The sequence below is a fragment of the Hippocampus bargibanti genome, linkage group LG04 (genome assembly GCF_051943395.1).
Source record: "Hippocampus bargibanti isolate YZ-2025 linkage group LG04, ASM5194339v1, whole genome shotgun sequence".
Taxonomy (NCBI): domain Eukaryota; kingdom Metazoa; phylum Chordata; class Actinopteri; order Syngnathiformes; family Syngnathidae; genus Hippocampus; species Hippocampus bargibanti.
Genome location: NC_142737.1, coordinates 880,732 through 895,424, shown reverse-complemented (window position 1 = coordinate 895,424; position 14,693 = coordinate 880,732). Strand labels below are relative to the sequence as shown.

General features: G+C 39.5%; 1 protein-coding gene across 9 annotated transcripts in view; it reads left to right on the top strand.

Annotated features, from left to right (window-relative positions):
- nos1 (nitric oxide synthase 1 (neuronal)) overlaps positions 1–14,693 on the top strand; it is a 60,535-nt gene that overhangs the window by 11,011 nt on the left and 34,831 nt on the right. For 7 of the 9 annotated variants that reach the window (XR_016114614.1, XM_088993409.1, XM_088993407.1 and 4 more), the window contains exons 3-4: positions 9,252–9,342; positions 12,308–12,445. Coding sequence is in view for 8 of the 9 variants with exons in the window: in XM_088993409.1 (XP_088849535.1) it covers positions 9,252–9,342; positions 12,308–12,445 (229 nt within the window). In the remaining variant the exon portion in view is untranslated. Of the gene's footprint in view, positions 1–8,190; positions 8,238–8,265; positions 8,295–9,251; positions 9,343–12,307; positions 12,446–14,693 lie in introns of those variants that run through there. The other 2 variants (XM_088993410.1, XM_088993411.1) reach the window with 2 other exon arrangements.

The window sequence follows — 14,693 nt, the reverse complement described above, 5'->3', positions numbered from 1 at the left end:
GTGTGTGTGTGTGTGTGTGTAGAAGGTTGATAAAGCATACTGAGGATAGAAATTCTGCAAAAGAACATTTGATGACCTTCGATTGTTGCCTTTTAATGTGACAGAAGCAGTATTTTCATTTCAAGCTCATGTAACTCCACACCCATATAATTTAGGAATTAACTAGCTGTCTGGTTATTTAGCTGGCTATCTAGCTGGCTAGCTAGCTAGCTATTTGCTAGTTATTGGCTATCGAGCTGGCTACCTAGATAGCAATCTACCAAGCTATGTATTTGCTATCTATTGGCAATCTAGCTAGCTATCTATTAGCTATCTAGCTTGCTAGCTGTCTGGCTATCTACCTGCAATCAATTAGCTATCTATTGGCTATCTAGCTGGCTGCCTAGATAGCTATCTATTTTCTAGTTATTGGCTATATAGCTGGCTACATAGCTAGCTATCTATTTGCTATATAATTGCTGGCTAGCTGGCTATCTATCTGATATCAATTGGCTATCTAACTGGCTACCCAGCTAACTATCTATTTGCCAGTTATTGGCTCTCTAGCTGGCTATCGGGCTGGCTACCTAGCTGGCTACCTCAATAGGTATTATATTAGCTATCTAGCTGGCTAACTAGCTATCTACTATCTATTAGCTATCTATTGGCTATCTAACTGACTATCTAGCTGGCTATCTAGCTGCTACCTAGCTGGCTAACTAGCTTGCCATCTATTTTTTTATCTATTAGCTATCTATTTGTTATCTAACTGGCTACCTAGCGGACTACCTAGCTAGCTATCTACAGTAAAGTCTCGTTATATCGATATCGGATATATCGATAGTCCCGGTTATATCGATATTTTTTCGGACTCCCTTGAATATCGATATAACGAGACTTTACTGTATTTGCTAGATATTAGCTATCTAGCCGGCTATCTATTAACTATCTAGTTGGCTAGCTGGGTAGCTATCTAGCTGACTATCTATTAGCTAGCTTCCTAGCTTCCTATATGAGTTATTCCGGGTTGAGTGAACGCTGGCGCATGTGGCTATTGCTGTTCACTCACAGAAAAACTTATCCTATGACTGTAAAGTGACCTTGAGAGTTTTGAAAGGCGCTTAGAAATGAAATGTTTTCTTATGATGATTATTAAAGAGGCGGTGGGGAGTATCAAGACAATAAAGATACATCCTGCTAAGCTAGCTGACTTAATGGGGCCGCCCGCATGCAATTTGAAACGCGTTAGAATGGCCGCAATGATCTGGAAAACAGGCTGACATTTGCCCCGCGCGCTAATGCCGCTCGTTGCTACAATGACGTCTCGTTTAAAACGCCGCCGCCGAGATGGCGGCCGCGTCGGCCTTTTTCAAAGCGGGGAAAAGAAGGAGGTGGCGTCGCAGCTCCAGTTGGAAATAGGTTGGCCTTTCGCTCGCCGCGGGATGTTTGTTTGTGGCGTCCGGAGGAAGAAGGAAAGGATCTAATTTTGCTGCGCTGGTCACTCGGTCAGGTGCACTCGTTTGCGATGGCCGCTTTGGCGCCTTCCTTCGTCTCATATTTCCGCCTTTGGCGCGCCGCTTTTTCTGCACGTTCGTTTTGAAGACTGCGAGAGGCTGAGCCCAAACTTATTTGGCCCTCACTGGCAAGCGTGGTGATTGTATGATCAATTGATTAATACATTCATCGCTTCATTAACTCATTCACAAATTTATTTGGGAATTGAAAATATGACGGAGAGCGCCATTCCTGAAATTGTTTGGGTTTTGTTTTTTTCTTCTTGTTTGTGTGCCCATAAAGCGCTGGCCATGGCCTCTGGCAATGTTTTTTTCCCCCTTCCACAAGGGGGCAGCGTTTCCCTTATTTCCATGTTAGCGCTTTGTTCCAGCTTCAGCTGTTGTTTAAGCGTAAATAAAACTATGTAAAGTGATACCTTGGCTTACAAACTTAATTGGTTCCCAGACAGAGCGTGTGAGGCGAAAGTGTGTATCCCAAAAATTAATTTCCCATAGGAAACCATTCAAATGAGAATAATCTGTTCCCAGGTCCCCCTAAAACTTAATCTTCTACTTTCTAATTTTCTAAGCCATAAAACTACACAAAATATACTTTATTTTATGGACAATAAATATGCTATGGTATTATAATTAAAGAAATAATAATAATAATAATAATAATAATAATAATAATAATAATAATAATAATAATAAAATATTTTAAGCGAAATAAATAATAAAAATAATAGTCTGTACTGTTTTATTGACCTTTGTGATGGTCGTTGATGGCTTGATGGACTGGAGTGTCCGCTTTCATCAGCATGAAATACTTGATGAGGAACGTAGCCTTCTTCTTGAGGAATGTTCCCCTGTAGGTGCTTTCTCTGCCATCATTTTACCTCCTTCCTCATCAATTGTGTTCTGTTTAGCTTTTTGCATCAAGTGTACAGATGGCTTGCGCGAGTTATTTGTGGAGCCTGACCGATGGGATATTTTAACCTTGCAGTCCACACTCTGCCCATGAACTATCAAAGTTGAAACGAGTCCAAATGTCACAATTTTCTATCCGTTTTCTCACTCTCTCTCTGTCATCTGCCTATCACTTTAATGTTTAAACCACCTCCCCTGACTGCTGCCTTCTTGACCAATCACGTGGCTTTAAATGAAGACTGGGGGCGGGGAATAGAGGACGTAAACAAGCCAGCTGCCATTGGAGATGGGGCACATCACATATTGTGGCAGCTCCGTGTGTATCCTGAAAAATAGTTTGTATGCCAAGGTAAAATGTTCATCAATTTAACGTTCGTAAACTGAAAAGTTCGTAAGCCAAGGGCTTCGTAAACCGAGTTATCACTGTATTAAAATTGGGGGCGGGGGGTGCGGTGAAAATTGATTTGTTGTTGTTAGGGTAGCATTTGTTGAATGCCAATTGTTATTTATAGTCAAATAGTTGAAAACCTACTCCAGTCAGACTGAAAGGTGCAGCGGGGAACCATTCCAACTTTGACAACCACACCTGATTTTGGTTTGGTTGGTCAGCATTTTACAAGAGGGCGTGACCATCTGCCTCATTAACGTTTTGTTTGTTAGGTTTTTTTTTGATACATATTTGCGTCTTTATTTGACAGGGTGCGCTCCCAACGTCTAATGGCCATGGAACCCGCAATCGATTTGTGTCGAGAAAAGTTGTTGTGGCGTCGAGAACGAATGACTGGTTGTGGTTTTTAGTCAACTTCATGCACGCGATGAGCCTGGAAGATCGATGCCATTTTGTTCAAATCATTTTTTTTAATAAAGAAACAAAGCTGGCATTTGAAAGCTGGCGTTTCAACCAGGTTGAGATCTGGAGTTATGGACCCCAACAGGACCCCAACCTTTTTTTTTATGCCTTCCTTTTGACTTCAAAACGATGCCAGATTTTGTTTTTTAATCGGTCGTCAGATTTTTACTGGTATTTTTTTCAAGGGAGGGCTTCACATATTTTATTACTTTATTTATATATTTTATTAATATTTTTAATTTTTTATCATCCATCAGAAGAAAAGGTTTCTTCAGCCGTCATCTGACTTCTTTGAAGGTGTTGTACGTTTCGCTTCTCATCCGAGAAGCTTCGTCAGAGAAATAAAATTTTGCTGGTACCTCTATTTTTTTTACCAGAGCAGAAGTCTCGGCTTTGATAAAATCAAAGCTGAGATATAGATTTAGATATAATAATAATGATAATAGTAATACATTTTATTTCATATATTTTAGATCGATAGTGATATATATATCAGAATCAGAATACCTTTATTAGAAATTTATATATGGATCTAGATATATATATATATATATATATATATATATATATATATATATATATATATGGATATATATATATATATATCCATATATATATATATATATATATATATATATATATATATATATATATATATATATATATATATATATATATATATATATGGATCTAGATATATATATATATATATATATATATATATGTGTATATATATATAGATCTAGAGATATATAGATACATAGGGCCAAAACTACCAGCAAAAGATTTTAGTTCGCTGACGAAGCCTCTTGGATAACCTTGAAAGAAGTACAGATGACAGCTGAAGAAACCTTCTCATCGATGGACCACTCCTGTACGACTGAGAGTTTACACAGACATATCACAGAAAATTCTCGGGATTTCTTCCAACACGTAAATCCGCTTCAATTCCAAGCGGTGACTCTTCTCATTCTCAAATTTGGCTATCCGTTCAACCATCTGAACAAAATGAGACCAATTACTAACGCACAGAAAAACTGATCCCGTGACTGTAAAGTGACCTTGAGAGTTTTGAAAGGTGCTTAGAAATCAAATGGATTATTATTATTATTATTATTATTATTATTATTATTATTATTATTTGGCAAAAATTCTGAATGACTTAGCCGACCCACGTTTTTCGAAACGGGCGTCTCACGAAAGATGGATGTTGCGGTTTTTTGTTGTTTTTTGTTTTATCTGAAAAACGTGACGGCCATTGCAGCCACTCCAAAAACCCCGAAGTGTTTGTTGACGAGCAATTAATAATTCAATTTTCCATTATCTGTCCCAGATGAGCATCCCATGCGCGCGCATTTGCCGAGAACGCAAAGCCTCGCCGGTCTGACCGATGAATGTCTTCCCGCCGCAAAAAATACCCCGCCAGATGCATGATGTCACTTAGCCGTCACCTCACAATTTGTGTCGGTCGTCCAGTCGGGAAACGAGCAAATGGTTTACTTTCTGAAGAACCAGTTTGGGATGCGGTCAGTGAGGTCTGGCCACCCCCGTAAATATACCCGTAAATCGCTTTCCATTGAAACATTTTAAAGGACAACCGACAGCATTTTTTTCTTTCCTAACTGACATCAGAAAAACGTTTTAGAGCATCTTAAATACCCAAACAGATAGAAAGCTAATAGATAGCAAATAGCCAGCTAGCTAGCTGGCTATTCGCTATCCAGCCAGCTAGATAGCTTCTTCTTTTCCTTAAAGGACAACCGACAGCATTTTTTTTAAATTTCCTAACTGACATCAGAAAAACGTTTTACAGCATCGAAAATACCCAAAACACGCAGGCTGATATTTTTAGTCAAATGCAAAACAACAATAAAATGACGTCAAGTGTCCCAAAACTGCCTCTGCTCGAAACTGGGGAGATTGAGAAAGTCCCGCCCCCTTGTTTGTGACGTCACGCCAGGATACTCCTTCACAAACTGCCTTGCCCCAGAATCAAAACAATGGCTTCAGAGAGTTCAGATTCGGAGAGAAGCTTTCTTGTTACTCATCCAGTTATGAATAATAATAATAATACATTTCATTTATAAGTGACTTTCAACACTCTCAAGGTCACTTTACAGTCATATGATCAGTTTTTCTGTGGGTGAGCAGCGGCAGCCACATGTGCCAGCGTTCACTCAACCTGGAATAACTCGAATAGATAGAAAGTTATCTAGCTAGCTAACAGATAACTAATAGATAGCTAGCTTATAGATAGCAAATATATAGCTAGCTAGATAATAGATAGCAAATGGATAGCGAGCTAGGTAGCCAGCTAGATTGCTAGCTAGATAGCCAGATAAGCAGCTGTATAGCTCAAGTGAGCAACATAATGTAAAAAGACCAGGAAGGACCCATTGTACACTTTTGATCGACATTATTCATATCACACCAATTTTTTGACCAAATGTTATCTTTCTCTATTTGGGCGATATCATTTCATACAGCGGATACGTTGATTGTAATGAGGAATCATCACACCCCTCATTTTACAACAAATTTCCCCTATTATGGGACCGAAAAAGACCCAACCACGCGCTACTCTTAAGTTCAAATAGTTCTGAAGAAGAAAGCATAAATGTTTGCAATCGATTAAAGGAGTCTTTCCATATCAATTCGAGCCGTCTGGACTCCAATATAGCGCCCAGAAAATGCACGCCCAAGCTCCGTCGGAAATGGGCTGATTTGTCCGCTGGGAATTTGTGTCAACTTACACCTTATTTATGCGTGTTAGCGCAATTGGTAGTCTTGGTGCGACGCACAACGATTCCCCATTGCGTTGTTTGTAATAATAATAATAATAATAATAATAATACATTCGATTTCTAAGTGCCTTTCAAAACTCTCAAGGATACTTTACAGTCACAGGATAAGAACAAAAATGTGCGGGTGAGCAGCGGCAGCCCGACGCACCAGCGTTCACTCAACCCAGGAGTAACACACACATATTTAATTCATAATTCTGACATTTAACTTAGAATTTTGAGTTGTAACTTGACTTAACTCAGAATTGAGACTTTTAACTCTGAATTGCGCCTTTTAACTCTGAATTCCGATTTTTAACTCTGAATTGTGATTTTTAACTCTGAATTTTGACTTTTAACTCTGAATTCCGATTTTTAATTCAGAATTCCAATTTTTAACTCTGAAATCCGATTTTTAACTCTGAATTGCGATTTTTAACTCTGAATTGTGATTTTTAACTCTGAATTGTGATTTTTAACTCTGAATTCCGATTTTCAATTCAGAATTCCGATTTTTAACTCTGAATTGCGATTTTTAACTCTGAATTCCGATTTTTAACTCTGAATTGTGATTTTTAACTCTGAATTCCAACTTTTAACTCTGAATTGTGATTTTTAACTCTGAATTTCGACTTTTAACTCTGAATTCCGATTTTTAATTCAGAATTCCAATTTTTAACTCTGAATTCCGATTTTTAACTCTGAATTGCGATTTTTAACTCTGAATTCCAATTTTTAACTCTGAATTGTGATTTTTAACTCTCAATTCCGATTTTCAATTCAGAATTCCAATTTTTAACTCTGAATTGCGATTTTTAACTCTGAATTCCGATTTTTAACTCTGAATTGTGATTTTTAACTCTGAATTCCGATTTTCAATTCAGAATTCCGATTTTTAACTCTGAATTGCTATTTTTAACTTTGAATTCCGATTTTTAACTCTGAATTGTGATTTTTAACTCTGAATTCCAACTTTTAACTCTGAATTCCGATTTTTAACTCTGAATTCCAACTTTTAACTCTGAATTCCGATTTTTAACTCTGAATTCCGATTTTTAATTCAGAATTCTGATTTTTAACTCTGAATTATGACTTTTACCTCTGAATTCCGATTTTTAACTCTGAATTCCGATTTTTTTACTTTGAATTCTGATTTTCATGTAGTTTTCCTTCTAATTTCACGATCGACACAGTGTTTTCAGATGAAAAAAAAGTAACAAAAATGCATTATGTGACACTTTATCGGTCAGGGGTGATCCCTACGTGACGTCACGTCGGGCACCATCATCAACTCAAAAACAAAACTTCCTGAATATTCAGTGCAAGTTTTAAAATGTAAAATATGCAGTGAAATGTTTGTAAAATGCGCTCAGTCGAAGTCATTTGAAGTGATTTTACAAATTATTGACGCAACTTGTCTGGACCGTGTCGGTTGTCCTTTAAAGGACAAGTTGTGGACATTTTGGGTACTTTGGTCTGAAAACTGTTTTCATCCTTGTTGAAGGCAAAATTAGAAGGAGAACACATAAATAACGCAATGGTGAATGGTTGTGTGTTGCACCAAGACTACTATTTGATACTAGTTGACACAGATTCCCAGCAGATCCATCAGCCCATTTCCATTGAAGCTTGTGCGCCATCTTGTGCATTTTCTGGGACGCTACATTGGAGTACTGATGGCTCAAATTGATACGGGAGGACTTCTTTAATCGATTGCAAACATTGATGTTTTCCTTTTCAGAACTATTGTAATTATATTCATAACTGGATGAGTAACAAGAACGCTTCTTCTCCGCATCTGAAGCCATTGTTTGGATTCTAGAACAAGGCAAGATGTCCTGGCGTGACGTCACGAACAAGGGGGCGGGACCTTCTGAAACTCGGCATCTCCGGTGTCATTTTGAAGTAGTTTTAGGACACTTGAAGTCATTTTTATTAGTGTTTTGCATTTGACCAAAACTATCATCTGGCATGTTTTGGCTATTTTAGATGCTATCAAACGTTTTTCTGATGTCAGTTAGGAAACAAAAAAAATGGTGTCGGTTGTCCTTGAAGGCAACATGTCCACTTTGTCGTCATCATCCAGGTAGGCCGCGCCTCGTTTTGTCTTGCGGGCGCTACTTAAGATGCTTGTTGCACGCGGCTGCCAGAAATTGTTGTCGCTTTGCTCCCTCGGCGCTTATAAATTCATCTGCTTGAACAGTAAGTGCTGAGTCTCGTTTCATTGTCGCGCGTGAAATCCCGTCAGGAGGTTTTGAGGTAATCGGAGAGTTTTTTTCGGGTTTACCAAAAGACAATCCAACGTCGGTAATGGAGATGTTGGAAGATTTTGCGTATTTTGGACTGGATTTGCATGTTTTTTTAGAGATCGATGAGAAGGTTTCTTGAGCCGTCATCTGTACAAAAGTGAAGGTTTCGGACGTTTCGCCTCCTATCCAGGCTTCGTCAGCGAACTAAAAAAGAGTTCGCTGACGAAGCCTCTTGGATAGGAGGCGAAACGTCCGAAACCTTCACTTTTGTACAGATGACGGCTGAAGAAACCTTCTCATCGATGGATGGACCACTCCTGTACGACTGAGAGCTTACACAGACGTATTGCTGCCAACTTTTTTTAGAGATATATATTTTTTTACTATCTATAATTTCATATTTTTTGTACATATATTTATATAGAATTATTTATATATATATATTTTATATATCAATATATATGTATGTATGTTTTATGTATGTGTGTTTTATGTATGTGTATGCGTGTGTAGATGTGTATAGATATGTATAGTGTATAGATGTATATGTACATATATATATATATATATATATATATATATATATATATATATATATATATATATATACAGTAAAGTCTCGTTATATCGATATTGGATATATCGATAGTCCCGGTTATATCGATACTATTTCTATGCACGCACGGACAAAATTACATGCAAACAGGGTCGGATATATCAATAGTCCCGGTTATATCGATATTTTTTCGGACTCCCTTGAATATTGATATAACGAGACTTTACTGTATATATATATATGCTATCAATCGCTAGCTATCATATTAAATTTTTTGCTGAAAATGGACTCTGACCAGCAATGTTTTGTTCTAATTCACTCCCCTAAAAACATGCCTGGAAATGAACATGTATGTTTTTATCATGTTCAACTGAATCATCTTCCCCTGAATGACTTTGTCCTCTGTTGCAGGGACGCCAGCGTCTCATCGCAGCTTTCATCTGAAAACAACAGGAGGCGTGACAACATGCCGGTGGTGCTGCACAACATTGAGGCCGAGCAGGTAAAAAAGAAATACAAAATACAATGAAAAAGACTCATTCACGACAATTCCAGTACAGTTTATTTCTTTAATTACAATACAATAGCACTTTATTATACATAAAATAAGGTATATTTTGTGTCGTTTTAAGGCTTATTTCGTAGAAAATTATGTTTTATGGGGACCTGGGAACGGATTATTCTCATTTCAATGGTTTCCTATGAGAAATTAATTTTTGGGATACACACTTTTTGCCTGACACACTCTGTCTGGGAACCAATTAAGTTTGTAAGCCAAGATATCACTGTACTCCGAGTATGGATGAATGTACATCAATGTAGGCGGAATTAACAGTTTTTAGGTCGAGCTCACTTGTGAGAAGTTTGTGGAAGCGAACATGTTGAAAAAGCCAGCGACATTCAACCGCAGGCTAGTGATGACTCAACGGGATTCACGCCGTGTTTCTCTGGCGTGTTTCCTGGAAATGTTGTTTTATAATTGGAAAAATATTGTATTTCTTGTCACTACAAGTTGTTTTTTCCCTTCTATTTATTTGCACGTTGATTGTTTCTAAACCTCGCTTGTGATATTACCAAATGAGCGAGCAAATGTGTTCATCGACTGCGATGGGGGAAGGGGGGGCATCATCATCATCTCCTTGACCGCCCCCCCATTCAGATGCTTCCGGGCGACAAGCTACAGCGGCGACGTTAAATCCGGATTACGCCGATGGTGTCCTAATCTGCGCATACTGTGTTGATCCTTGAAATACTTCCACGGGGTAAAATTGTAGCGCTTGCCATGTTGACCTTCCCATCTCCTCCTAATTTTTCGAATGTCTCCCTTGAAATACAGTCACACCTCACTTTGCAAACTTCATTGTTTCCCAGAAAGTGTGTGTAAGGCGAAAAGTGTGTCTTCCAAACATTAATTTCCCATAGGAAACCATTAAAATGAGAATAATCCGTTCCCAGGTCCCCATAAAACATCATTTTCTACTAAATAGGTCAGCAGTCACCAACTACACCCCCCCCCCCCCAACGTAGTGCGTAACTTCAGTTTCTACTATAGTGCCTTATAATGCGGTGCACCCTATATTTGGAAAACTTTGATCTATTTATATAATATCTTCGCAAAACTATTTTCATTCAATGAAGGTGCGCTTGATAGTCCGGTGCGCCTTATATATGGAAAAAAGTTTGAAACCTCAGCAAACAAATTTAATTGGGTCCCAGAAAGTGTGTGTAAAGTGAAAAGTTCATCTGCCGAACATTAATTTCCCATAAGAAACCATTAAAAATGACAATAATCCGTTCCCAGGTCCCCATTAAACATAATAATAATAATAATAAGTGTGTATATGTATATGTATATATGTGTGTATATATATGTATATATGTGTGTATATGTATATATATGTATATATGTGTGTGTATATATATATATATGTGTGTATATGTGTGTATATGTATATATATGTATATATGTGTGTGTGTATATATGTGTGTATATATATGTAGATAGATAGATAGATAGATAGATAGATATACAGTATGTATGTGTATCTGTATACAGTATGTATACAGATACACACACATACAGTATGTGTGTTGTGTGTGTGTGTGTGTGTGTGTTTGTATTCCAAATGACTTTCCAACCAGCAAGGGGCGAGGTTTTCGGCTTGCGAAATGACTAATCGCCCGTGATTGATTCCGGCGATTTTAAACAGCGGGCTTATGATCAATCAATAGTGTGCTGAAAGGTTAGCCGCCGTTAGTGGTTGATTGTATTTGTCACCGGGCCTTCAAATGAAAACGGGAAGTCGATGGGGGAGCGTGCTAAAAGTCGCTCCATCTCCCATCGGGCACTTCATCAACTCAAGTAGGCCGCCGCCATGAATCCATTTCATCGATGTCATGTTCTTGCTGATTACGCTGCAAGCAACGTTTCACATTGGACCCAAAGCATTTTATGATCGACCTGCTAGCCGCTAATCGTTTCCCTAGCGCACGCCGGGAAAACGTGTCCAACATGTCTGTTCATGACACTACAGTGCCACTTTCTGGTAGTTTTGGCCCTATATATATATATATATATATATATATATATATATATCCCTACTGTCCAGACGTGGCGGTGCCAGACGCTGCTATGATTGGTCCCTGCTCTAAGTTTGGGGGGGTGCAGTGGACTACTCCCTGCGGCTACACTGATTACTTCTATTGTCTGCCTAAGTATGGGGTCTACGACTGGCCTGATTGCACCATTTGCTCTGGTATCACCTCATCAGTATAACTAAGCCTATGTTGCCAAAGAAGTCGGTTGTAGGAACGATCCAAATTGAACCTCACCCCACCGTGGCGATTTAGTGAAGGGTTTTGTTGTTTTTGTTGTGCGACTGAGCGCTTATACGGACATAATAAATTATAATAAAAATAATAATAATACATTTAATTTCTCAGCGCCTTTCAAAACTCTCAAGGACACTTTACAGTCACATGATAATTTTTTCAGAGTGTTAGCAGTGGCAGCCACACGCGCCAGCGTTCACTCAACCCGGAAGTAACTCAAATGGATCGAACGCTAGCTAGCTAATAGATAGCTAATAGCCAGCCAGCTAGACCCGTGTGTACGTGTGCTACCAATTAGCTAGCTAATATACATACATACACTCAAATCCAGCCAGCCACTAGCCATCCACCAGGTACCTAGCTTCAAGACAGAAAATGCTTTAAGAGGCGGGGCTTACCGTGGTGGCACCACAATGCAATGAAACATGTTAAAAATAACCGCTGCTTGGTGAATTTGTCAAACTGTAAAAAAAACAATGCATTTCACCCTTTGGATCCGGGTCATGTCTCCAAATGAATGTTTTACTTTCCAACAGTGGAGTTCTCGTCAATCGGAATCCTATTGATCAACTTTTTGTTTTTATTTAATTTTTTTAATTTGTCCGTGTCAAATAATGGCGTTTATCTGTTGTCAGAGCTCCGCCTCGGACAAGATGTCGCCCACCAAGACGGTGCAGAACGGAAGCCCTTCCAAGTGCCCTCGCTTCCTTAAGATCAAGAACTGGGAGAGCGGAAGCGTCTTGAACGACACGCTCCACCACAGCGCTAGCAAGGTCAGTCGTGCACATCCCTGCGCGTCGCACGTGCCAATTATTTTCATAAATGATATTTGTCATGTCAAAGATGTTTTTTTGCACAAGGCTTGAATACAGGAACATTGTCGGTGGGGGCACCAAGCACCAACATCCGTAAACCAACAGTACGTAGACATTGTAAGGGGTTGTCTTACCGTGAACTGATTGATTGGTAACCTGGCTAATGAGTTCTTCCTGTGAAGGAGTTTACCAAGTCCTAAATAATAATAATAATAATAATAATAATAATACAGCATATTTCTAAGTGCCTTTCAAAACTCTCAAGGTCACTTTACAGTCACAGGATACGTTTTTTCTGTGGGTGAGCAGCGGCAGCCACACGCGCCAGCATTCACTCAACCCAGAAGTAACTCAAATAGATAGAAAGCTAGCTAGCCAGCTAGCTAATAGATAGATAATAGCTAGCTAGATAACTAGCTAGATACTACTATGACTACTACTATGATTACTACAGCTACAGCTACTACTACTACTACTACTACTACTACTACTAATAATAATAATAATAATACTAATACATTTCATTTCTAAGCGCCTTTCAAAACTCTCAAGGTCACTTGTCATGCATATTAGCATATTTGACAATAAAGCTGACTTTGACTTTACAGTCACAGGTGAATTTTGTAGTCAAGCAGTAGATTGCTGTGTGGGTGTGTGACATGCTGGCTGGCCAAAATTGTAGCACGCGTTGCAAGCTGCTTGCGCGTTGCCGTGCCAGGCGTAGAATAAAAAAAAAGGGGGGGGGGGGGGGGGTCTGGCGGTCGTGGTCATAAGTACGGGTGGTCGTAACTCACGCTGGTCGTAACTTGAATGTTACCTGTACTTCGATTCTGTCTATTCTCGATCAGTTTCTTTCTCTCGAAAATAACAACGGGGAAGCCATGCTAATTGCTCAGTTGAACAACGTGACCTTGACATGCATACACACCTGTACGTTCAGTTAGCGGGGGGCTTCATTTATAGCTTAGCGAGGCTTTTGAAAGAGGCCGTTAGCTCGCTTGCGTTTTTGTTGTTTTTTTTTTTTCAGCGAAGGCCGAACGAGCGACACGCTCCGAGCGCCCCGATGACGTCGCAATGCCTTCGGAATGAAAAGCTGCTTTGAGTCCTGTTGAAACTCATAAAGCAAAGTTAATAAAAATAAGGACTGAAAAGGCAAACTGCATTTCAGAAGCGGAGGGGGGGGGGGGGGGGGGGGGTAGACGAGGCTGACTATTGACAGTTGCCGGCAGTTACCAGGCAACCGGCAAGTTGCCGCGTGGAGCGCTCGCGCAATTGGTTAATGCCAACCGGCCGGCGAGCGAGCTATTTTATATTAGCCTAGCGCATTTGATGCAAGGGCGTCTTCCTTCCGCCTCCGAAAGGGGTCAACCAAAAGGTCCTCACTTGTCAAAAATGTCTTCACTGTGTATGGTATAAAATGTTAGTGATCCTCACAAGACTAGTCATACACACACACACACACACACACACACACACACACACACACACATCACCCTCTCTAATCTTTCGCTTTTAAGACTGTATATCCTCTTATTTTTAGCCGTGTGCTCTCAGCATGGTCGGACAGAGTCAATGTAGCGCTTGATCTTTTGATTGCCCCCACAAAAAAAAACCTCACTGTTGGTTATTATACTGTACATCAGTGTCTGAAACTCATGACAAAACGTCTTGTTTTCGAGTTGGTGACGAGTCCGTACGTGACGTCACCGAAGGAACGCCCCTGACCGAAAAAAGACGCATTGTAGTGTCTTTCCATCACGTCAATGTATTTTGCTGTACTGTTTTTTTTTAAAACCCTTGTGTTACATCCAAAAGCCGCCAGCATGGGGAGTCCAAGCTCCATGCAAGGAATGTATCAGCCTGTGTTAAACGGGCTGATTCATTCCTCACAGGAGCTGCCTCTTTTCTGCCTCTTTTTTGGGTTGTTACATCGCAGTCCAGATGGCTCAAAATGACACGGAAGGACTTCTTTAATCGATGGCAAACATGTATGCTTTCCTCTTCAGAACTATTTGAATCCTATTCATAACTGGATGTGTAACAAGAAAGCATATTCTCCGAATCTGAAGCCATTGTTTTGATTCTCCAGCAATGCAAGACGTCTTGGCGTGATGTCACAAACTGGGGGCGGGACTTTCTTAAAATGCCCAATTCGCAGCTCAGTTTTTTTGCAGATTTTGGACACTTTCATTCATTTTATTAGTGT